Raw genomic sequence first — 24,103 nt, 5'->3', positions numbered from 1 at the left:
ATTTCTAGAAATGTCTTTATTATGTAGTCGTAATATTTTTGCCTTCTCTCCGCCATTTTGTTTTTATATCACATTTAATAATATTCTAGGGAATATGCGACGATATATTTCTATTGTGATAATAAGTTAATAATAATTACTGGAACGGGATTAATGGTGTCGAGCAATTATCACTAACGCACTTAACTCGACCATTATGCACCCATAATGGTCGAGTTCAATTTAGATTTATATTACTTACAACTTATTTAATAACTAGAGGAACACATTTATGGTTCAGGGTATGTTGCCTCAATTCTCAATTACGGACTCCTGCTATGGGGCAATGGCAAAGATAACAAGAGAGCACTTGTAGCTCAAAAACAGTGTGCTAGAGCCATCTGTAACAAAGCACCTTATATTTCGTGTCGTCCGCTGTTTGTAAACTTACGAATTTTGACAGTCCCTTGTATGTACATACTAGAAGTATTTAAATTTGTTAAAAAGCATGGACATTTTGTTTAAAACAGCAGCTGATATTAATCCTAGAAGGAGACGGCTACCACACGAACTAGCAAGGGACTACTGTCCAAAAACTACACTTTGTTTAGAAAGTCCTCATTACATGTGCATAAAAGTATACAATAAGATACCTGATAAATTTAAAAACGGACCCACTAAAGTTATGACTTTTAAATTACGCGAATGGCTAATTACTAACAGTTTTTATAGTATTAGAGAATTTTTGAATTTTCGACATTTGCATGCTAATAATAATTAGCAGGATATAGATGCTGTAACACTGCTTTATACCATATTGTGACTCTGTACCTACCTATCCTAAGCGAATAAATGATTTCTGATTTAATACCAGCCAGGCATTTTTATCATTTAAGTAATCATTAATCTTGATGAATGAGCTGTTTTACATAAAGTAAGCTTCACGTGAGCTTTCAGTTTATTTTCTAACAAATGTGCAATATCTAGGAGCGCTCATCGTAAAATGACACTTTTAAAGAACATTTCATACAGACACAGGCTTCATATTCCTAATTACACTTCAGATTAGAGATAACTGGATAAATAACTAATGAAGAACAATCGAATTATCGCGGTACCACACAGGTATAAAGCCAATCTTACAGAAAAAGAATCTGGGTCAGCTGCTAAGTGTTGCCACAGTGTAAAAAGATCGGTACGTAAAGTCATTATAAAATTGACATTTATTTTTATGTCTACAAACAGATCTATCAATTTTGTTTTTGTCAATGTACCATTGACTATTTACACCTAAAGATATATTAAATGAATTGAAAAATAATTACCTACATACATTTTCCTGACAAAAAACCGAACCGATTACTTTAAAGCCGTTTTAAAATAAGGATTCCTGAATTATGTAGGTACTAACAAAAAAATACACTCATCAACTATCGTCAATCGAGCAATGATCAGTCTGTAATCAAACTAGGGGTCACAAAATGACTTTTAAGATATGTCCACTGGGACAAAAAAAAGTGTCAAAATCAAAGCTAATGGAATACCATAGTCTCTGCTTCACCTGGTTGGAAATAGGCGTGAGTTTATGCAGGATTGGAAACCGGGGCCTTCGGATCGTGAATCCAACGCTCAACTACTGAACCACGGAGCCATTATGTGGTCACTCTGATACTGCTATACTATGGCATCGTCTCAACGGACTCGCTAACCAATTACAAGATGTGGAGGCTCAGTCTAGTTCGTTTGGCAAACATCCTTCTAACCGTATCGCTGGAAACCAATTACATTCAAGTAGGGTAACTTGCCTGTAACCACACACCTGTAACTAGGTTACTAACTACCAATATTATGTTGTCATTACACAAGCCATGTCAAGGGCCTTTGGCGGCTTATTAATTTGGTCGGTTTGGTGTTTGGCGGTTTTCATTTCATAAAATTACTAAATTGTATAATAATATTTTATGTGTTTTAAACGATGTCTAAGACCTTCTTTTCCCCGGCTATACAGGTCGTGAGAAGCTGTAATAGTTTTAGGCGGATGAGACGTTCGTTATGTAAAAAACGACGATTAAAATTGTAACTATGTTACTTACTGAATAAAGATATTTTTGAATTTGAATGTAATTAAATGAGAAGATTCAGGAGTTATCAATAAAATAATTTAGTATCGGATTTTTTCGGTTAATGACAACCCATTTTTTCCTGGAAAGCCGCATCAATTTCAAAATTTCACTCTAATATTTATAATCTTATGATAATATCTATAGTATTTTGGAGAAAATACAAAATGAAACAAAATCAGGGTTTATAAAACACTGTGGGGCGTAGAGCTTTTAAATATTTTTTTTAAAAATGCTAGATTTACCTCAACTATTTGGCATGAATTAAAGTGGAATTTGGATACCTTTGTAATAAGTACGGTACGCAAAGCCATACTATGCGGCGAATTTAAGTGGGCATAAACTTAAATGGCTAATACTTATTATTATAGGTCGAAATAATATTCGGTATCATAGTAACTTATAATTTCTAAACAGCAATATTTAAAACAATATAAAAAATGCTCTTTTACTTAATAGAAAAAGTAATTTACAAGTTTTCTCATTATACGAACACGATTGTTTTATTAATGTCTTTCCACAGCAAGAGTATAATAAACAATATGCTATTATTTATAGCCTCAAAAGAACATTTTATTCATAACTAGCTTCAGAATTTGTCGGCGACAAAATTACTCAGCAACTTTCTTTTGAAAGCGTTCCATTAATTTTCCAAATTTTCTCGGAATATTTTGATGTTGGCAGAAACATTCGCTTCCCTTTGTTACGTTAAGCTTTCTAACACTTAGGGTGGCATTGATTTTAGTGTTTGTTGGATAATCTTGAAACTGATGTGTTGTCGCGGGAGCGCATGAGTTGATAAACGTTTTTAGTACCTGATTGTCCAAAAGTAATAATCCACCTCACAATCCACACAATAGAAGAAGTTGATAGACGCATTTTATATCGGTAATTATCTCATAGTCTCTACTCCGAGCTGTGGTAGCGCAGTTGGAAGAACGTTTGTCTCTCACCGTGAAGTCGCAGGTTCGAATCTAGCACGAGCTTGAATTAATGATTTTCCAACTTTCTTTCAAATCAAAAATGGAAAGGAGTAGTCTTCACTTAACCTGATGGCATTGTTTTTATATTATGTACTTACGCTTATAAAATATTATTATAATTACCTTATTTTATACTTGAGTCATTTCTCATTCAGGATTCATTTCTAAATGTTTTCAAAATAGTAATAAGTTGCAAATTATCGACAAAGATTTTCGATGAATTCACCTAAAAAAGAAATATTACTATTTGACATTTGTTGACATTGGGCACTTACAGTTATATGCGCAAATGTCAAATTGAAATATTTAATTTTTAAATGAATTGGCACACTGGCCTGTTTAGACCCCCACTAATGTAGATAGATAGATAAAATACTTTATTGAGCACAACGGACAGGAGATACAGAGATAAAGACAACATATAGAGAAAGGCACAACAGACGGCCTTATTGCTCCTGCAGCAATTTCTTCCAGGCAACTTTTAACCAACCAACAACCATGCAACCGTTAGGTAATGTACTACAATCTATTTGTGTATCATTTTGATAAGTGATTATTTTGTTATATTTCGACAATCGCACCGTATAAAGAAAAATAAGTCTTTAGTCCTAAATATGATTAACAAATTGGTCACCCTATATCATATTGTAATTAAATTTTAATTGCTTTGGACAATTTCAAGTACTAAACTGCTATTGTTTGAAAAAAAAATGCTGACGTGTTCAAAATTATCCAATTGACTTTATATTTAGAATTTTTCCTAATAATGTTAACGACCTTCCTCGCAGAACGACGTAATTTGTGGGATATTGAAATTAATTGACGATTTGAATTTATGGTAGATGACAACCTAATCCCAAAAAAAACATTTCATGTACAAAGCGTCTCACATCGCGGTTCTTCGACCAAAAAAAATTGAGAGATCTAATGAAAACTAAGTCGATTAATTTATTTAGTACTATATTTGGAAGCATCTTTCCAACAACTGTCATAGATTGACATCGAATTCCTTGACTAACGACATCTTATTGGGAGCGATATAGTGATTGTATCAATATTAAATATATTTATCTTATTAATAATCATTGACTTGGCAATCTTCAAGCTTAAACCGCAGACAAACTATTGAAACAGTTTTGCAGGTAATTGCTTAATTATATATATATTTAGTCTAATCTAATCTATAGCCTTCTTCTTCTTCTATCGTGTGGGTTTGTGAGGTGGAGTACCAACCTCGTCAACCCTGGTGTCAGGGTTACTATTGAGCCGCCAAAGGCCCCTGACATGGCTCATGTAACGACTACTTTCTTACATCAGTAAGTAGTAACCGGGACCAACGGCTTAACGTGCCTTCCGAAGCACGGATCATCTTACTTTCGGACAAGCAGGTGATCAGCCTGTAATGTCCTAACCAAACTAGGGACCACAAAGTGTTTTTTTTTTTGTGATATGTCCCCACCGGGAATCGAACCCAGAACCTCCGGATCGTGAGCCCAACGCTCAACCACTGGACCACGGAGGTCGTTTTATAAGCCTATAAAATTCCACTACTGGGCAAAGGCCTACCTTTTCTCTTTCCATTTTTCGCGGTCCTATGCGTACTCCGGCCAGTCTCTCCGGCAAGCGTCCAAGTCGTCACGCCATCTCTTTCGAGGTCTACTACGACGCCTGTACCCGCCAGGAGGCACCCAATGCGTGACGACCCGTGCCTACCGCTCAGGGCGCATGTGACAAACATGTCCGGCCCAATCCCATTCAAGGCTGGCGGCGTTACGTCCCACATCAGCGATTCCCGTTTTTGAACGCAGTGTTGTATTTCGGACTCGATCAATTCGTTTGACACCTAACACACTACGCTCAATCGCTCTTTGGCAGGCCTTGAGCCTGGAGTTTTGACGTTCAGTCAATGACCAGGCCTGGGCACCGTAGTTTAGGATGGGCAGAATACACATGTCGATGAGCTTTCTAAATATTTAATATATAGACCTAGAAGGACTTACATTGACTAAATTGGAGATGTCCTTAAAAAAAGTTTAGTACGATCTACTCTGAACCGGCGTGCGCGTACGAAGCTATTGATGAATGTGGAGGAAGCAAGAGAAGTGCGTCAGGATCGAAGCAAATGGAATTCTACAGTCTCTGCTTTCCCCGGTGGGAAATAGGCGTGAGTTTATGTTTGTATGTATTTATTAAAATAAAAATATTAAAAATACTTGGAGTTAAAAATGCCACGAATGGCTTCAAGAAAAGGATGGAACCGCGTGTCACAGTTTTTGCTCGACTTGGCGAGAGCACTGCCGTGCCTGCAGATACTTTTTTACAAATTGTATGAAACTGCGACTTGTGACGTCATCGAAAATTGACAAACAGAGTTCAAACTCTATGTAACATGTACTCCAGTACTGGCAACCTTACCCTAATATCTCAGATCAGTTCGATATCGAATCAAGCTGCTTTGAGGGAGCTCTGGTAGAACGCCCATTACACGTTGCATTCCTGAGATCGCTGGTTTGAATGCCGATGTGCATACACATTCAAGCCTATAAGATAATACAGGTAGTATTAATAGTAGATAAACATTTGTATCGGTTCGTGGTCTTGGTGTACCGACCAAAATATAAAAATTACGTACAGGGTGTTAGTGACATCGTAACGAACACTTTGAGGGATGATTCAGACCATGATTCTGAGTTAATATCAAGTGGAATTTTCCGTCGCAAAAGTGTGGAATGGAAAATAATTAAAAAAACATTATAAATAATAAAGAATTACAAAAACATTATATTAACTCCGAGTCATGGTCTGAATCACCTCTCTTAGTATTCGTTACGATGTTACTAACATCTTGTATATATAATGGGAATAATATATTTAATAGATGGTCTAGTTAGTGGTTAGAGCGTTAGGCTCACGATCTGGAGGTCCGGGTTCGATTCCCGATGGGGACATTGTCGAAATCACTTTGTGAGACTGTCCTTTGTTTGGTAAGGACTTTTCAGGCTTGAATCACCTGATTGTCCGAAAAAATAAGATGATTCCGTGCTTCGGAGGGCACGTTAAGTCGTTGGTCCCGGCTATTAGCCGTAAAAACACCTCCACCAACCCGCAATGGAGCAGCGTGGTGGAGTATGCTCCATACCCCCTCCGGTTGATTGAGGGGAGGCCTGTGCCCAGCAGTGGGACGTATATAGGCAGTTTATGTATATTAGTTCGTTGTATATATTTGCGACAAACGTCCTGATGAGGATAAAAACTGCCTATTTCTTCCATCAGGTGTCGCCTGTTGAGTGTTCTTAGATTTTGACAGCTCCCCATACCATTTGAATAGGTAATTATATTGCTTTGGTTATATTTTACGACATTATTATTTTTTTTTTAATACACGATATAATAACCCTTTGCGTAGCGTTAACTGCAAAATCGTAGTGTAAGTTTTATTCCCTATTTATTTATAAACTACAACCACATCACATGTATTAAAACATTTTACATTTATAAGGTTACGGTATTATGACTAATATATATGACAATTACGGCGTAAGTACATAACTTATACAATTAAGGGTAAAACCACCGTAATTATTTTTTAAAGTGGAGCAAATAAAAACACTGTTTACCCGGCAATTGTTAAATGTATCTATTATTTTATTTAAGAAGAAAACTTAGAAAAACTTGTATTCAATCAAAACTGCTTTTATCCAAGTAGAATAGAATAGAATAGAATAGAAAAAGTTTATTATAAAAGGACGCCACACACAAAAAAAGACAACAACATCATTATCAAATTTCCACTAAAACAATTACAAAAAAGCAAGACGGATGTTTGTCGAAATGACCATAAGGTGGTGGTGGACGTCCTGAGATAAAAGGGCCTCACTCAGCACAAGTCGCGGCGTGAACCACGACGCTGATATTATGTGGACCCTGGTGGGTGACGCACGAAAATCGTATTACATAAACATGTGTTAATGGTGTATATATTCCAATTCAATTCCAAAATATACTTTATAATATATACCAAATTCATCATCATCATCATCAGCCCATTAACGTCCCCACTGCTGGGGCACGGGCCTTCCCTATGGATGGATAGGGAGATCGGGACTTAAACCATCACGCGGGCCCAGTGCAGATTGATGGTTATTAACGACTGCTAATGCAGCCGGGACCAACGGCTTAACGTGCCTTCCGAAGCACGGAGGAGCTCGAGATGAAAACTTTTTTTTTTTGTGGTCACCCATCCTATGACCGGCCTTTGCGAAAGTTGCTTTACTTCAACAATCGCAGACCGAGCGCGTTAACCGCTGCGCCACCGAGCTCCTCATATACCAAATTATTTTAATAGAATTAGAGTGTACGTGTACATAGACAAATATTGAAGTGAAGTGATGGCTTTTCTTTTTCTTAACTCTTCCTTTAGCCAGGATACACTCCACGTTGCTCCACATTTTATAGCAATTTACCACGAATTATAGCTAGACTTTATTTTAGCTACTTTTAGAATTGCTTACAATTTGACCTTCTAGTTTTTATTCTCATTTGCGATAACATGAAATCGTGTCTTTTATCTATGTCATATCTTTTTGTTTATTTATCCTAGAAGGCATCCTTTACTTGGCCGGTTAATAGAAGAGCGCTAAGACCCCTCATCCGGTAACCATCCTAGCTTTGACTTTTCGACAATTATTCGGGTTGAAAATCAGTGTTGCCCTCTGGGTAAATTTTCACTGAACCCTGGCCTTTTTTGGTGCACTGCGGCACCCATATACCTTTATGTTTTCCAACTAAATATTAATGTTAATGTGTGTATATTTTAATGTTGTAAATGTATATGTGTGTCGTAGATTTTACCTAAATAAACTTTTTTATTATTATTATTAGTCTTATTTTAAAAAATCTTTGCAAACGCTGCATGACCATGACCTAACCTAACCTAAAAACTCTACATTCAATAAATGTGCCGGTCGTAAGTTAGTTTTCTAAGCAGACGGCTCCGAAAAGCCCCAATAATGACACAGTGGAGGCGTCAGGAATTCCATTACGAGGTATTGTTGGACCCAGACGGCCAGCGCGACCATTTGTATGGAAACATACGGGGATTTGTTCTGTAATAGGTCGCGGCGTTGATACTTCAGATTGTCTTAAGTTTTCTTAATGTTAATAGCTTCAGGCAACAGTGAAATATAATGGTGTCCTGTTTTTTGCAGGTAAGGTACCAGGGAGTATTTTTAATACATACATAATTATATTATATAGACTCACGCCTATTTCCAATCGGGATAAGCAATTCCATTTGCTTCGATCCTGACATACTTCTCTTGCTTCCTCCACAATCATCAATCGTTTCATACACGCAACATCATTCAGAGTAGATCGTTCTTCTTTTTCTTTTTTTTAAAACATACATACACCTACATAAACTCACGCCTTTTTCCCACCGGGGTAAGCAGAGACTATAGAATTCCATTTGCTTCGATCCTGACACACCTCTTTTGCTTCCTCCACATTCGTTAATCGCTTCATTCATACACGCCGGTTCAGAGCAGATCGTACTAAACTTCCTTCTTTTTCCTTTTTTTTTATTTCTTTTTTTAATAATTGATCAAAAAACTTGATGATATTCAGATTGGTCTCACGTCATGTAATATCGCGCGTGATGTTTCAGCCGCAACTGTAAGCCGCTGCCGCCCACAATACAATTCCGTATGTCCCCATCTACATAGTACCACGTTGCACTCGACATGTCCTCCTCAGACAGACAGACTTTTGTGTGTATAAAAGGCTTGTTTCTCGTGATATGTTGACAATAATAATGGCTCAACGTCCTCTATTTTTGTTGCGGATGTTTTTTTTTTTTTTGTTTGGGGCTTGAGTAGACCATATGGGTGCTGTTTTGGACCCAAAGAGATGCTCTACTTAACGCTTGGGGTGTATCTTTGGTGGATTTACCGTTATAGGCACCCATTTGTTAAATTCTGACAAATGGTTTAGAAGTAAGGAGATAACAGACGTACACTATGTAACTTATACTGGGTGTTAGTGACATCGTAACGAATACTGAGGGGGTTGATTCAGACCATGATTCTGAGTTAAAATGAAGTGGAATTTTCCGTCGCAAAATTCATGTTTTTTTTAGTTTTTTTAAATTATTTTTAATTCTATACTTTTGCGATGGAAAATTCTACTTGATATTAACTCAGAATAATCAGACGAATCATCCCTCTCAGTATTTGTTACGATGACACTTACACCCCGTACAAGTACATACGGTAGCCATATAAGTAGGTATGGGTGTTAGTGACACCGTAACGAATACTGAGGGGGATGGTTCAGACCATGATTCTGAGTTGATATCAAGTGGAATTTCGTGTCAAAAAATTGATGAAAATTTTTCTTTTCTTTTTAATTATTTTCCAATCCATACTTTTGCGACGAAAATTTCTACTTGATATCAACTCAGAATCATGGCCTGAACCACCCCTCAAAGTTTTCGTTACGATGTCACTAACACCCTGTATAGCGGTCAAACACATTATCCTCCTCGCAAATGGCATTAGCTACTTGGCGGAGTGAATGGGGAGCGCTGAGGACTCTTACCTGGTACAAAGTTTAAAACAACCGGCCTGAGGGTGCTCAGTTGGGCGCGAACCTCGGCTCCTGAGAGGATTATATTTTCAAGATTTGATCGACCCTGGTGGGTCGATAGGGTTACGCGCTGAATGAGGAAAATCGTCGACCACGCCGACGGGGATTAAATTCTAAATGAATGAATAAAACTTACCACAGACCGCACCAACAGTTCAATAGTGAACCACACATTGCAGACCAGCTCTATGTAGAAGAAAGCCACATGTGGCTGTCCATCATCCATCCAAGGATGTCTCATTTCCATCGCGGTACTATTCTCTAAACTGCCGTTGACAGACCAAGGCATCGTTGTGGGAACCGGCACTCGAAGGTCAGGGTGTGTCTTCAGACAGAAACACAGCACTGATATGCAGATGAAGAAGACGGATATAGCTGATATCACCTGCGGAAGAAAGAGATGGGTATACTTATCAATCTATTAAGTACCTAGATATTTTAAGTTCTACCTATACAAGGTGTCAGTGACATCATAACGTAAACTTTGAGTGATGATTCAGGCCGTTATTCAGAGTTGATATCAAGTGGGAGTTTTCGTCACAAAAGTAAGGAACGGAAAATGATTAAAAAAAAAACAAATCATATCATGAATTTTCAACTCGGAATCATAGTCTGAATCATTCCCCTCAGTATTTGTTACGATGTCACTAAAACCCTATAATGAGCTAAATCACCCTTATAGGTATTCATGTAATTTTTTGAAAATAAAGTATACCAGATTCATTCTTTGATAACACATTCCGAAGCGAGTTAGTAGTGATAGGATTGTGATTAATTTATACAAGATGTTAGTGACATCGTAACGAAAACTTTGAGGAATGATTCAATTTTGCGATGGAAAATTCTACTTGATATTAACTCAGAATCATGGTCTGAATCACCCCCTTTAGTATTCGTTACGATGTCACTAACACCCTGTATTTAAGAATAGGTTTTCATATAGAAAGCCACTGTCAAATCATCAGAAATAAACATCTTTCTGTGACTATTTCCACGACGTGATAGCTATTTTAGGAGAACGCGTGATTACGTTTTACTGCCACGGGCTCGGACACCAAACCACTGAATTCGTCTTTATGATTTGAACTTCTGTTTGATATTGATATCAAGTGCTTTCCTACTGGAAAGACACAGATACTTCTGTGCCCGGTTAATGGCCATAGGCTTAAACATAGCTGGCAAGGAGTGATGCTACGGTGTATTATGTTGTCTTCCAATTAATGTGTGCTCGGTGGTAAAGAAAAACATTATCTAAGATAATATAAGAAAACGAACAGTAGGACGCCTTAATGCTAAATAATAATTTCTTCCAGACAACCGTAGGGTGGAAAAAATTTCAATGCTTCTTTTGTTTTGACAAGAAGTTAGCCAAATAGCAACTCAATGGTGCTGATTCCAGTACACACCATCTAATTTTATTTTAAGTTATACCTGTCACTTTCTTATACGCCGAAAAGGAAAGGGACGGGTAATTGACAGACATAAATTTAGCTTTTAAAATCCCTCCCAAATTGATATACTGGCCAATAAACCGACACAATTAAGTTGACAGCACACGTCAAATAGATTACATACAAGCGAGATTTGTTTTGCCCGGGTTATTCATTCATTTTAAAATCAACAGTTGTCAATCATCCGTCCCTTTCCTTTTTGAGTAAGTATAACTTAAAATAAAATTAGGAGGTGTCTGCAGGAATCGGGGCCAATTTCTTCCTAATCTCATTATATGTTCTAGATTATATTCACACACCATACATGTAACGTCTTAAAATTATCTCAAGACATACGATATTTTGGCAGTATAATAAATATTTAATGAAGAGTAATTTGCAGCCAAGAGAGGGGAGATTAATTATTCAAAGTCATAATTTCTAATTAAGTTTCATAAGTCATAAAGTCTCGTTGTAATAAGGTGAGAAAATGTATCCCTGGGATTATAATACTTGTATAATTATTTAAAAACAAACAATATACACGAATATAATATTTGAGTTACCGAAGCTAGAGTAAATATTCAAAAAATAGTAATAATTTAAGTAAGATAAATAAATACATTTATTTACCCCGATTCCTACAGACGCCTTCTAATTTTATTTTAAGTTATACCCGTCATTTTCTTATCCTTCGAAAAGGAAAGGGACGGATGAGTGACAATTGATAATTTTGAAATGAATGAATAACCCGGGCGAGTTAAAAAGGCATCTCGCTGATATGCTACCCGTTTCAATTGTGCTGTCAACTTAATTCTATCGGGTTCTATTGGCCAATATAAAATTTTGGGAGGGGTTTTTTTTTTTAAATTTCTGCCTAAAATTGACTTAAGTTCCATAAATTCTATACTTGTCGATTAACTTTTCGGCGGATAAGAAAATGGCAAGTACTTATAACTTTAAATTAGATGGTGTCAGGAATTAGCACCAGTATCTTACTAAATTTTAATAAAATTTATTTTTTCTTCTCCAAATCCTATTATCCCTTGTCGGGATGTAAGGCTCGAATGACAGATTTTGCAGTTCAGTGGGTAGACCAGCGGCCCGGCGGTCGGATGATGGCAGAAAAGTTGTGAATGAGGTTAGCGCAGCACCAGAAAAAATTATGCAAAATGGAGGACGCCTGTACCCAGCAGTGGGATGATGCGGGCTGATTGATTATGATAATAATATATAAGGGTAGTCGGAGGTATATTCATCACAAGTTGGTCTGTTAGACCAAAGTAACGAATACTGAGAGGGACGATTCAGCTCAATTCAGGAATTTTCCATGGCAAAAGTATAGAATTGAAAATAATTTAAAAATTCTTTTTTGGGGTTATGTATACGTTTTTACAATAAAATACCAGATAATATTTTAAATTTGTCAGAAAATAAATTTAAAGCTCACGTGAAGCTTACTTTATGTAAAAAAGCTTATTATAAGATTAATGACTACCTAAATGATAAAAATGTCTGGTATTGAATGTGTTCCTCTAGTTATTAAATAACTTGTAATGTATATCCTCATTGGTTTTTAAAAGATGTGTTGCTGTTGCAGTTTCTTGTCATTTCTTCTCCTCAGCCATAACACCTTGCGAAATGACGTAAATTCAAAAATGTTACATTGACCTTCAACAAGTTTATCCATGATAATTACGTTGAATAAATGATTCTGATTTCTGATTTCTGATTTCTAAAAATAAAATCATTAATTTTGCGACGGAAAATTCCACTTGATATCATCTTAGAATCATGGTCTGAATCATCCCTCAAAGTTTTCGTTACGATGTCACTGACACCTTGTATATAGATAATTTATCTACAAACAACTATTGTTGTCGCGTGGCTATTATAACGCTTAAAAGGTTCTATTTTTGTGGTGAATACACGCTTATTGATAAAAAGGACTATACAATACAGACAAAAATATAAGAAACTCAAATGACCAAACAACTCTATTCAATATGTTGACCTCAGACATAGAACAAACAATCGTCTCCTTCTATCATGTTGGTTGTGAGATCAATGACCGACCTCATCAGCCCTGCTGTCAGGGTTATTATTCAACCGCCAAAGGCCCCTGATATGACTCATGGCTCACAACTGCTAAACTTGCCCTCCGAAGCACGGATCGTCTTACTTTCGGACAATCGGGTGATCAGCCTGCAATGTCCTAACCAAACGAAGAATCACAATGTATTTTTTGTAATATGTCCCCACCGAGATTCGAACCCGGGACCTCCGGATCGTGAGCCACACGCTCATCGACTGGACCATGGAGCCCGTTTTATAATATAGGTACTATGTAAAGAAGGGGAACTCTCTGCGCAGCACCAAAACGACCTTGGAGCATATTATTTTTTCGACGAGTATTCACTAATTGGCCAAAAGTATAATTAACATACGCAAGAGAATAATGTCAGGATTGAATTAAGTAGATATATAAAATACTTTATTAGTAGATGAAATTCTTTTTTTTTTTTTTTGTTATGTTGGTATCATTATAATATATGTTTATTGCACCAGCCCGTGCTCCAATGAATAATCTTCTTTCACCCTAAGGTTGCCTGGCAGAAATTGCTGTTTAGCAATAAGGCCGCCTATTGTGCTTATGTTTTATTCGTATGTTTATGTCCTTTATATATGTTCTTGTGCAATAAAGTATTATTGATTGATTGAAATTCTATAGTCTACTTTTCCCAGTGTTCCACCTCGAGTTTTTGTATGTGTGTACGTCAAGTAGCGCCCGGTTTGTACCCCGGTAGGTACTGGACTTTTTTTTTTTTTGTCTTTAATTTACTTAAGGGCTTTTAACAAAATTTGTTATGCCAGCCTAATCGATCAAGACTGACTAAAACTAATAAAAAAATCATATTTAATTCATTCCTCCACCCACAACAGCCTAAGATGTGATGCTGTTGTGAATGTTGTGGACTTGCACCAGTGAGTTGTCTTAAGTGTCGATGTTTAAATGTCGATTATAGTCGATGAGGTGTGGGTACCTAGTTTATCGTGCGATGGATATACCCCTGACTACTCCAAATGGGTCCAACAACTTGGTCTGAATCATCCCCCTCAGTATTCGTTACGATGTCACTAACACCCTGTATATGTTTTCTCAAGATGCAGGGTATACGAGTACATCATTGGAAGCTTTTAATATTATTATTTGTAAGCAGAGCCTAGGCAGAAGGTAGAGGTGAATGTACCATTTATACGCATGTCATGGCTCTTTGACAAATTCGCCTTTATTGGAATTTTAAGTGTAGTATAATTTGGAAGACATAGCGAAAATTCCGAAAATCGGGGAGATACAGAAGTCATACTAGACCTCGTAAAAGATGGTGTGACGACATCAAAACATAGCTGCAATGCACAGTGATAGCAATACGAAATAGAAGAAAAAGATTGGAAAAGCTTTAATTTTTCTACATGACTTATTGTAAATTTGCCGCAGATGGCATTAACTACTGGGCCGGACAAATGGGTAGCGCTGAAGGCTCCCACCCGGTACAACGTTTAAGACAACAGGCCTGAGGGTGCACAGTTGGGCGCGAACCTCGGCTCAGGGCGTCGCTTGAGAGGAAAAATATTTGAAAGAATTAATCGACCCTAGTGGGTCGATAGCGATAAGCGCTGAATGAGGGAAATCGTCGACCACGCCGGCGGGGTCGGTATCGGGGTCCTGAAGTGTTTGGAGTCGCGAGCTGATTGGCTGCCTCTATGGCTAGAGTAATCGGGTCGTCGGGATCGTATATTACGTCCTTCGGAGACAGATAAACGGAGTGACCAAAATATGTCCCACTGCTGGGCACAGGCCTCCCCTCACTAAACCGGAGGAGAATCACACCGAACAGTGAACCGGAGGGTTATTTAGAATCATTTTAGATATTTTTTTCCGATCCTCCGGTTGCAGCCTACGTAGTTTCATCATCATCATCAGACCATTAACGTCCCCACTGCTGGGGCACGGACCTTCCCTATGGATGGATAGGGAGTTCGGGTCTTGAACCACCACGCTGATTGAGGGAAATCGTCGACCACGCCGGCGGGGTTGGTATTGGGATCCTGAAGACAAGTCGCATCCCACGCCATACACCTATCAAACTTCCAAGAGATCAAAGACAAACTATCGCGCTTTTTCCCATCTGAATCTCTCCTACACAAAACACTCCAAGATTAGGTGAGGCAACTCTATATTTTTAGAAAGCCTATTCAAAAAGTGACAACTATAAACTGGTATCATCATGTAAGTCGCTGAATTAGGTCTTTTTGAATTGTTACGGTCCGATTTCCTACTAATACACCTAAATAAAATAATTCTCCTCAAGTTCATGACTTGCGCAGTTTAACTTGCCAGTATAACATGATTGATGATTTAGCTTTCTGTTGCCTAATATAACGTATTTTCAGAAAATCCCTTCGTTTTGTAAAAGTGATGAAAGGGACGCATCCATGTTATTGATGGCGTGTATTGTAAACATAAAAGTAACAGCTTTTAGTGTGGGTGCCTTTAAGAAGTACTATTGACCGTTTTTACACAATTTATTAAACATAAAGTAAGCCCACGACGTTATCCCAATGGAGTAGTCAGAGGTACATCCATCGCAAGAAGAACTAAGTACACACCTCACCAAGCTTTCTGTTTGATCAACCTGAAAGGTGGTGAGCCGTGTCGCCATCTATAATGGCCGAGCGAACTGTATTAGTGAGAACTGCTTTTTAGATAAATTAATTACTCAATGGCACAAGTCCGGTACCGAGGATCAAACGATCATATAAACAAAGGAGACATGCCCTCAGCACTGAACTACACGAGTCTGAGACTGTTATTTTCTGATGACTTGTGCATCTGTCTTTTCCGTGGTCCACGACATCGGTACCCATCCTGCGGTACCCAGTGCATGAAACTCGCACGAAGCTCTCACGGGACCCGCACGGGACTCGCATGGGACTCGCGCGGGACTCGCACGGGACTATTTGTGGATAGACATGGGGAGGCCTTTGTCCAACAGTCGGATCAAATGGGCTAGTAATAAATATCGTGCATCTGTCTACCAAAATGAAAATTAGGGGCGTGAATATACAGAGTGTTAGTGACATCGTAAGTGATATTAAGGGAAATGATTCAGGCTATCAAGTGAAATCCGTCGCAAAATTCATGGTTTGTTTGTGCCTTTTTTAATTTCTTTCTTGTCTATGCTTTTACGACGAAAAATTCCACTTGATATTAATTCATTCATCCGCCTCAGTATTACGTTATTACGTTACGATGTCACTTGCACCCCGTACAAGTACGTACAGGTACAAGTAAATATGGCTGTTAGTCACACCCCGTAACGAATACTGAAGGAGATGACTCAGACAATGACTCTGAGTTGATATTAAGTGGAATTTCCTGTTTTTTATTATTTTCAGTTCCGTACTTTTACGACGGAAAATCCCACTTGATATCAACTCAGAATCATAGTCCAAATCATCTCTTTCAGTTTTGTTACGATGTCACTAACACCCTGTACGGTCACGAGCATTAATATGTATACATTTTGGTACCATGTCACATTAACGTTTTTGACAAATTGAACTGTAAGTCTCACTAAATGTCAAATATGTTAGTGCGACAGAGTCCTAAAGTGGGTACATTATATTGCTTATGACTGTACGTGTGTGTACGTGTTTGTATTCCTATGAATTACCTTTCTTCCTTGCGTGATCTGAGACAAAAAGAAAAAGTTAGAATTTATTATGCTGCTTATTTTATTATTATGCATACTATAAAATTCTAACATAACATAAATATTGGTGCTGATTCCACTAGACACCATTTAATTTTATTTTAAGTTATACCTGTCATTTTCTTATCCGACGAAAAAGCAAGGGACACGCATACAATTTACGGAACACGTCTATTTAAGGAAGAAATCTTTTATAATCCTTTCGAAATAAAATGTTGGTCAATAACCCCGCAGCGTACTTCAAACTGATTGTATATCAGCGAGATACCTATTCGATTCACTCGGATTATTCACTCATTCATTTTTATAAAATTAACAGCCGACTATCATCCGTCTCTTTCCGTTTTGGTGGATCAGACAATGACAGGTATAATTTAAATTTAGGAGGTGCCTGCAGGAGTCAGGGCCCTTAGCAGACTATACTCTGCTGGGCTCAGGCCTCCCCTCAACCGGAAGGGTATGGAGCATGCTCCACCACGCAGCTCTACTGCGGGTTGTTAGATAAAATTCTAAGGGACTATTATGGACCTACTTAGACTATGGCGGAAAATTTAAGTATTTCTATAATAAAAAGTGTAAAATTGCATGGAAAATAAAGTGCATTTTAAAGTGTAGCATTATAGGTAAGCATCTAAATATATAAAAGGAGAAACTGACTGACTGATATATCAACGCACAGCCTAAACGGCTAAACGTAGGCACTTGAAATTTGGAAGCGACGTAGCTTAAGTACCGTAGAGGTGCACTAAGAAAGGAATTCCCGAAATTCCCACGGGAACGGGAATTAGCGGGAAAATCCTTCCACGCGGACGAAGTCGCGGGCAAAAGCTAGTATAATATGGAGTGGGGTGTGTAACAGTGATAAGAACCGACCATCAGCTGCCGGCGGACTGTGACTTGTTTAGAACTACCTACCTGTTAGCATAGATTACATTATAATACTACATACTATTTAGTGTTGGTTATAGTAATAGACAGAGTACCTACCTACAGGTATAGCTTGTAATTTTTATTAAATATAAGACAACCATTGTGACGTAGTGCGAGGAGCAGGCATCGAGACAAACTTTTGCGGGTTTACCGATGTCTGTATTCCAGTGTTTGTAACATTGTTTTTATAAGAAAATAAATAAATAAAAAAAAAAAAAATAAATAATATACAGTAATAATGCGCATCTCCCGATACGACACGACCTGCACCTTTTCTTTCTTTTTTGTGTCGTATCGGGAGGTGAAGGTTTTGGTGGGAAGAAGAGAGGAATGGCGATTACTCCACCGACAAGAGCGCAGCTCTTAATTAGAGAGAGAGAATAATGCGCATAGAAGAGACACCCTCCGCCCGCACCGACATGAGCCTTGAGCGGGTTTGATTTACCTCACCCCCGTGAGGGGCATACTTTAGTCTATTTAGGGCGGTAGGGAGAAACGGGAGCGCGCATACTACCTGTCTCGCTCGTACTCACAGAGTAAGTCGGTACACGCTAAGAACGAGATTTTTGTATTTAGTTTCCGGCGGCGTACGGTCACGAGTACTAATATGTATACACTTTGGAACCATGTCACATTAACTGTTTTGATAAATTAAACCGTAAGTTTAATTAAATGTCAAATGTGACAGTGCGACAGGGTTCTAAAGTGGGTGGGTATTGCTCGTGACTGTACATCAATATGCTATTTTAACACGCCCCCGCCGGCTGAGACGAAATGAGTTTGCACTTCCAAACACCCATCAGTTCTGCTCAAATACGTCCCAAACGGTTATTTACTGCAGAAGAATTTCAAGATATACAGTGAACAAGTGACACCGTAACGAAAAAAAAATTGAAGTATACTTGGTTGTACTAAAACGAGGGTAGGTGTTTTTATTGTTGGAAATATTTAAGATTTATAGTTTTTGTTGCACCGCAATGTAAATTAAACATGCATATATAAACTAATAGCCTTCGTGGTCTAGTGGTTAGAGCGTTAGGCTCGCGATCTGGAGGTCCGGGTTCGATTCCCGATGGGGACATTGTCGAAATCACTTTGTGAGACTGTCCTTTCTTTGGTAAAGACTTTTCAGGCTTGAATCACCTGATTGTGTGAAAAAAAGGAAGATGATTCCGTGCTCACGGGCACGTTACGGGCAGGGCACGTTAAGCCGTTGGTCCCGGCTATTATCCGTAAAAACACCTCCACCAACCCGCGTTGTAGCAGCGTGGTGGAGTATGCTCCAAACCCCCTCCGGTTGATTGAGGAGAGGCCTGTGCTCAGCAGTGGGACGTATATAGTCTGTTTATATACGTATGTTATGTATATAAACTCACGCCTATTTCCCACCGGGGTTAGCAGAGACTATGGAATTCAATTTGCTTCGATCCATTTGCTCGCCTAAGCAGAGTGAGATGAAATATTAAATCTATTTGAAAGCTTTCCTCAATTTTATCTTTGTTATTTAAAATATTAGCTCATAATTTATAATTTGTACTTAATTGGAATAATTTTCACATCTTTATTAATACCCCGGGCGGAGATTTTCAATTTCATCCGTTTTATTTTAGCTGCTTTTAAAAAATATATTATTCATCACCGAGAATTTTTCTACGATAATAAGTCTTCGGCATAATATTGAATGATTTTTGTTGTAAAAAAAAGTTTACTGGCCAGTTACTTTATTCAAAAATAATTTTCTACATTGACTACCTCACCAATAAAAAGTAAACAAGCGCTTAACATTTATATAAGTATTTGAAAGCCAAACAAAATGGAACCCAATTGGGAAATGATTCGAATAAATTTTGCTTTGTTGTCATAGATACCAGTCATATTATTATACAATCTTGATAGTACTTAGAAAGTTTCAATGCGTCAGTAATGTAATGCATCTTCGAAACTGCACATCCGATTTCAAATTCTATTTTACCAATGTCTGGGTTGAAATTGGCTAGCGTGAATTCACGCGGACCAAATCTAATATTTTAATTATTAATGTTAAACGTAAAAATTCTTCTACCTAATAGAATTTTTGGACTGGCAGAGGAAAACCTTGAAGGACGTACATTGACCAAATTAGCGATGTCCTTAGAAAAAATTTAGTATGACCAGCTCTGAACCGGCGTTGAAACGATTGATGAAGGTGGAGGAAGCAAGAGAATCATGACAGAATCAAAACAAATTAAATCCTATAGTCTCTGTTTACCCCGGTGCGAACTAGGCGTGAATTATAGTATTTACACAAGAGAGATAAACCAATCAAACAGAGAAAACGTATAGTAGGAAGCCTTATGATATAAGTCACATTTTGTTTGAACAGCAAATACCATTGTATGATTAGACCGATTTAGAGCTGACCGTATCGTCAGCCATACGTAGACATTCCCATTTTTGTCCAGCTAAATACTTAATTCCATTTGTTGCTTATCCACAATAAATAACGAAAATTTGTAAAATGTGCCAACACAAGATCATATCGATCACAATATCAAAAAGTATCAGATCTCATGTAGAGCCAAGACTTCTAAATCTACACGGGCTAACTATATACAAATCCAATGTTTACAAACTCTACATGTTTGGTAAAATATGTGGCTTGGCCGTTTCGCTACCATCACAAGATAGGTAGTGCTCCTGCGTTGTACCTCGTAGGTCTGGGTCCCTATCCAAACTCAGCCATCATCTTACTCCGGCCTACTGAAGTAAGAGGCGCCCACACCCGCGGCTAGGACGCGCCGAACAGGAATTGCCCAGAGGGGGGCAGAGAAGATGACTCTGTCTCGCCTGGGGCCGGGTTATTGGTCTTGTATGACACCAAAACCAAAGGCAAAAATCAAAATTGACATATCTACAATGAGTAACATAAATCCCAATAAAAACATTTTTATATAAAATGTGCCAAAACGAGATCATCACAATATCAAAAAGTATCAGATCTCATGTAGAGTCAAGACTTCTAACTCTACATTGGCTAACTATATACAAATCCAATGTTTACAAATTCTACATGTTAGGTAAAATATGTTTGGCCGTTTCGCTACCATTATATGACACGTAGTGCCCCTGCCCTTGCGCTTCGCTTTGCTCGTCTTGGCGGGGGCACTCCCGTGCCCCCAGATACGTAGAAAAACTGTAGTAGGTACTACACAGTTGCTGGTGGCAACCTGGGAGTTACATACAAACCGAAGATCACTTGTTATTGAAAATGCTTCTTGTTCTTCTTTTAATCCGTTTGTCCCCCGTTGAGATGTAGGGCTTGTATAACAGATTTCCATTCCTCGCGATCTTTTCCAGTCTCTGTAGCTTGCTCCCGTGACATGCCGAGAGTTTTCAACTCTCGGTCAACCGAACGCCGCCAGGTCTCTTTGGGCCGCCCCCTTTTGCGTTTACCACCCGCTCACCATTTCAAAGCTCAATGTGTGTTCCACAGGTCTTCAAAGGACATAACCAATCTACCGCCATTTCCACGTGCGGATATCAGCCTCCACAGAATTTTGCCCAGTCAATCAATCATAGTAAAAATGCACTTAAGATAAATTGATAACTCATTGGTACAAGTACGGTACCGGAGTTCAAACCGGCGCTCCTAGATTGAGAAGTAAGCCGGTGACCTACAAGACCACAGTGATTTCACGGTCGATACAAAATGTATATACCGCTGTGTACGAATATTAACTGAACAATCACCAAGTTTTCGCAGCATGTTTGTATCAAGCGCTGTATCTACTACCTTAAAGTTGCCGAGTAAAGATTGATTGGATTCACTTTATTTGTAATTAATTTTCTTAGGAGCCTCCCCCGATGGCATTAATAACGATTGATGCCTACCGATCAACATAATTAAACAGTGTCGGATGCGGTTAGCCATTGGGTCAACGATTAGAAAGTTCACGAAACTTCTTGAGTTAATTCCACCCACTCCATTCCATCTCATCACTAATTTAAGAGCCACGCTCTTGTCGGTGTAGCATTCTCCATGCTACTTTTTAGGGAAAATAGGGCAGTAATTTCCCTCTTGCCATCCGCCCCGCAGTAATAAAACAGGACATTGTGCTCATCATCATCAGCCCATTAACGTCCCCACTGCTGGGGTACGGGCCTTCCCTATGGATGGATAGGGAGATCGGGCCTTAAACCATCACGCGGGCCCAGTGCGGATTGATGGTTATTAACGACTGCTAATGCAGCCGGGACCAACGGCTTAACGTGCCTTCCGAAGCACAGAGGAGCTCGAGATGAAAACTTTTTTTTTGTGGTCACCCATCCTATGACCGGCCTTTGCGAAAGTTGCTTAACTTTAACAATCGCAGACCGAGCGCGTTTACCGCTGCGCCACCGAGCTCCTCAACATTGTGCTATTTGCTGCTATTTACTTTTCATAAATAAACTAATAAATTTAATTGTGATGGGAAACTGTAACTTGTAACTTCGAATGATGCTTCTCGCGAAACTATTTCATGTAAACATATTTTTCTAAGTTCAAAAGCTTTTTAAGTATTTTCAATTTTAGGTTCGATTTAAATAAAATCACCAATTGGTAAGATGAATTAGGTGACGGTGTAGCCTAAGGCTAGAAGTGTTTCGAGCTTATTAGACTTTGAAAACAGAAGGTTTTGCCAAAAGCAGCATTTTACCAACCCTACTTTCATGCTAAAGCTGAGTGCAGGCGAGTAATATATCAGACTCCGAGTAACCTTTCCAAATCGTTATCTTTTCCCGCGAAAAAACTGTTATAACACAACGTGGCAACTCGGTTAATAGCGTTATTTCCTAAATAAAGCGTTATTTCTGGGATAACGTTATTTTCAGCGTACGCAGGTGCAAGTTGAGATATTTTATTTAAAAGATTGCTTTTTAATTGCGAGTTTTTATAATGGTCGTAAAAGAAAGTGGGCTGTAAAGTTGTATGGCACAAGTTTTCTGGGAATTTAATGTTCTTAAAATGCTAATTTATTACTTGAAAAGTAGGTTTGAGATCGCAATGTTGGATTCAGCTCTTGTGGGCCCTCGTGATGACATAACATAAGCTGATGACTATATTCCAATTGGGGAAGTCAGAGTCAATACGGAAACGCAGCCAGCATTATGGGTACATTTGCACCGGGTACGATTCGAGGCGGGCTTTTTAATAAAGTTTTAGTTTAAGTGTTAATTGTACATAGTACATTAATTGTGTCTTATATTAGTATAAGTAATTTCTAAATAATTTGTACGCGTATGTATGTCTATCTATATAATATTATACGTTGAAAGTCTCTCTTGTCACGTAGGTCAGCTGGAAGAAATCTCTTTGTTTAGAGATAAGCTTGCCTGTACTATCTGTTTTCTTTGTATGTTTCTTGTGTCTGTTTCATTGTGTACAAATAAATAAATAAATAAATAATTTATTTTATTTTGAGTTTTGTTTATTTGTTTTAGTTTTATTTTATTTTGTTTGATATTTTTGTTCTGTAACTGTTTTGTCTATGGTGTAAATAAAGTTTACTGTAGCTATCTTCATAAACATTAAGTTAGGGCCTAACCTAACCTAACTAATCTTTCAGACCAAAGTGATAAGTGAGTATTGCCGATACCCACACCTCACCTATCTTTCTGTTAGACCAACGTGATAGGTGGTGAGAGTATCGCCATCTGTAATGGTCGAGCCAACTGTGTTAGTGAAAACTGCATTTAAGATAAATTGATAACTCACCGGGGTGCGAACCGGCTTCCTCGCGATTTTATGTAAATACACTATCTCATTGAGACACCATGGTATAAAAACTAGTTCACACACATATTTTATTCATTATAAAAACATTTTGACCGAAGCTACGTTTTTACCCGACTACGCCGAAGCAAAGAGGAGGGTTATTTACAAAAATGTAAATACAAAATTTGGGCATAAACACCAATAAACCTTTCCCGCTCGTTGAACCGAGCTAGGCAGAAAAATTCACTCCGTCATGACAAGAACAGAACGCATATGTCTGGAAAAAACGATTCATTTGAAAAATGAGCACTCTCTCGCTTGTACTTACATACAATATACCTAGAGATGGATAAAAGTAAAGCAGTTATCACACGACGTGTTTGTGTGTAAAGAATCGACGGTTTACCTTCAAGTCAATACCTACTACTTTTCCGACCACTTCACCGCCAACCGCGACGGCGACCACATCGTGTGAAAATCGCCTATACAGGGCGATAGTGACATC

At 38.2% G+C, this 24,103-nt stretch overlaps 2 protein-coding genes across 3 annotated transcripts in view; one reads left to right on the top strand and one right to left on the bottom strand.

Moving 5' to 3' along the window:
* Positions 1 to 24,103, top strand: part of LOC126373959 (uncharacterized) — a 650,308-nt gene that overhangs the window by 107,235 nt on the left and 518,970 nt on the right. The window lies entirely within an intron of this gene.
* The window catches only part of LOC126373965 (potassium voltage-gated channel protein Shaw-like), a 320,695-nt gene that overhangs the window by 155,054 nt on the left and 141,538 nt on the right, over positions 1 to 24,103 (bottom strand). For both annotated transcript variants that reach the window (XM_050020368.1, XM_050020369.1), the window contains one exon: positions 9,864 to 10,112. In XM_050020368.1, the coding sequence (XP_049876325.1) occupies positions 9,864 to 10,112 (249 nt within the window). The remainder of the gene's footprint in view (positions 1 to 9,863; positions 10,113 to 24,103) is intronic.

Source organism: Pectinophora gossypiella, chromosome 16, assembly GCF_024362695.1.
Source record: "Pectinophora gossypiella chromosome 16, ilPecGoss1.1, whole genome shotgun sequence".
NCBI classification, from domain to species: domain Eukaryota; kingdom Metazoa; phylum Arthropoda; class Insecta; order Lepidoptera; family Gelechiidae; genus Pectinophora; species Pectinophora gossypiella.
This window is presented reverse-complemented; position numbering and strand designations above follow the sequence as displayed.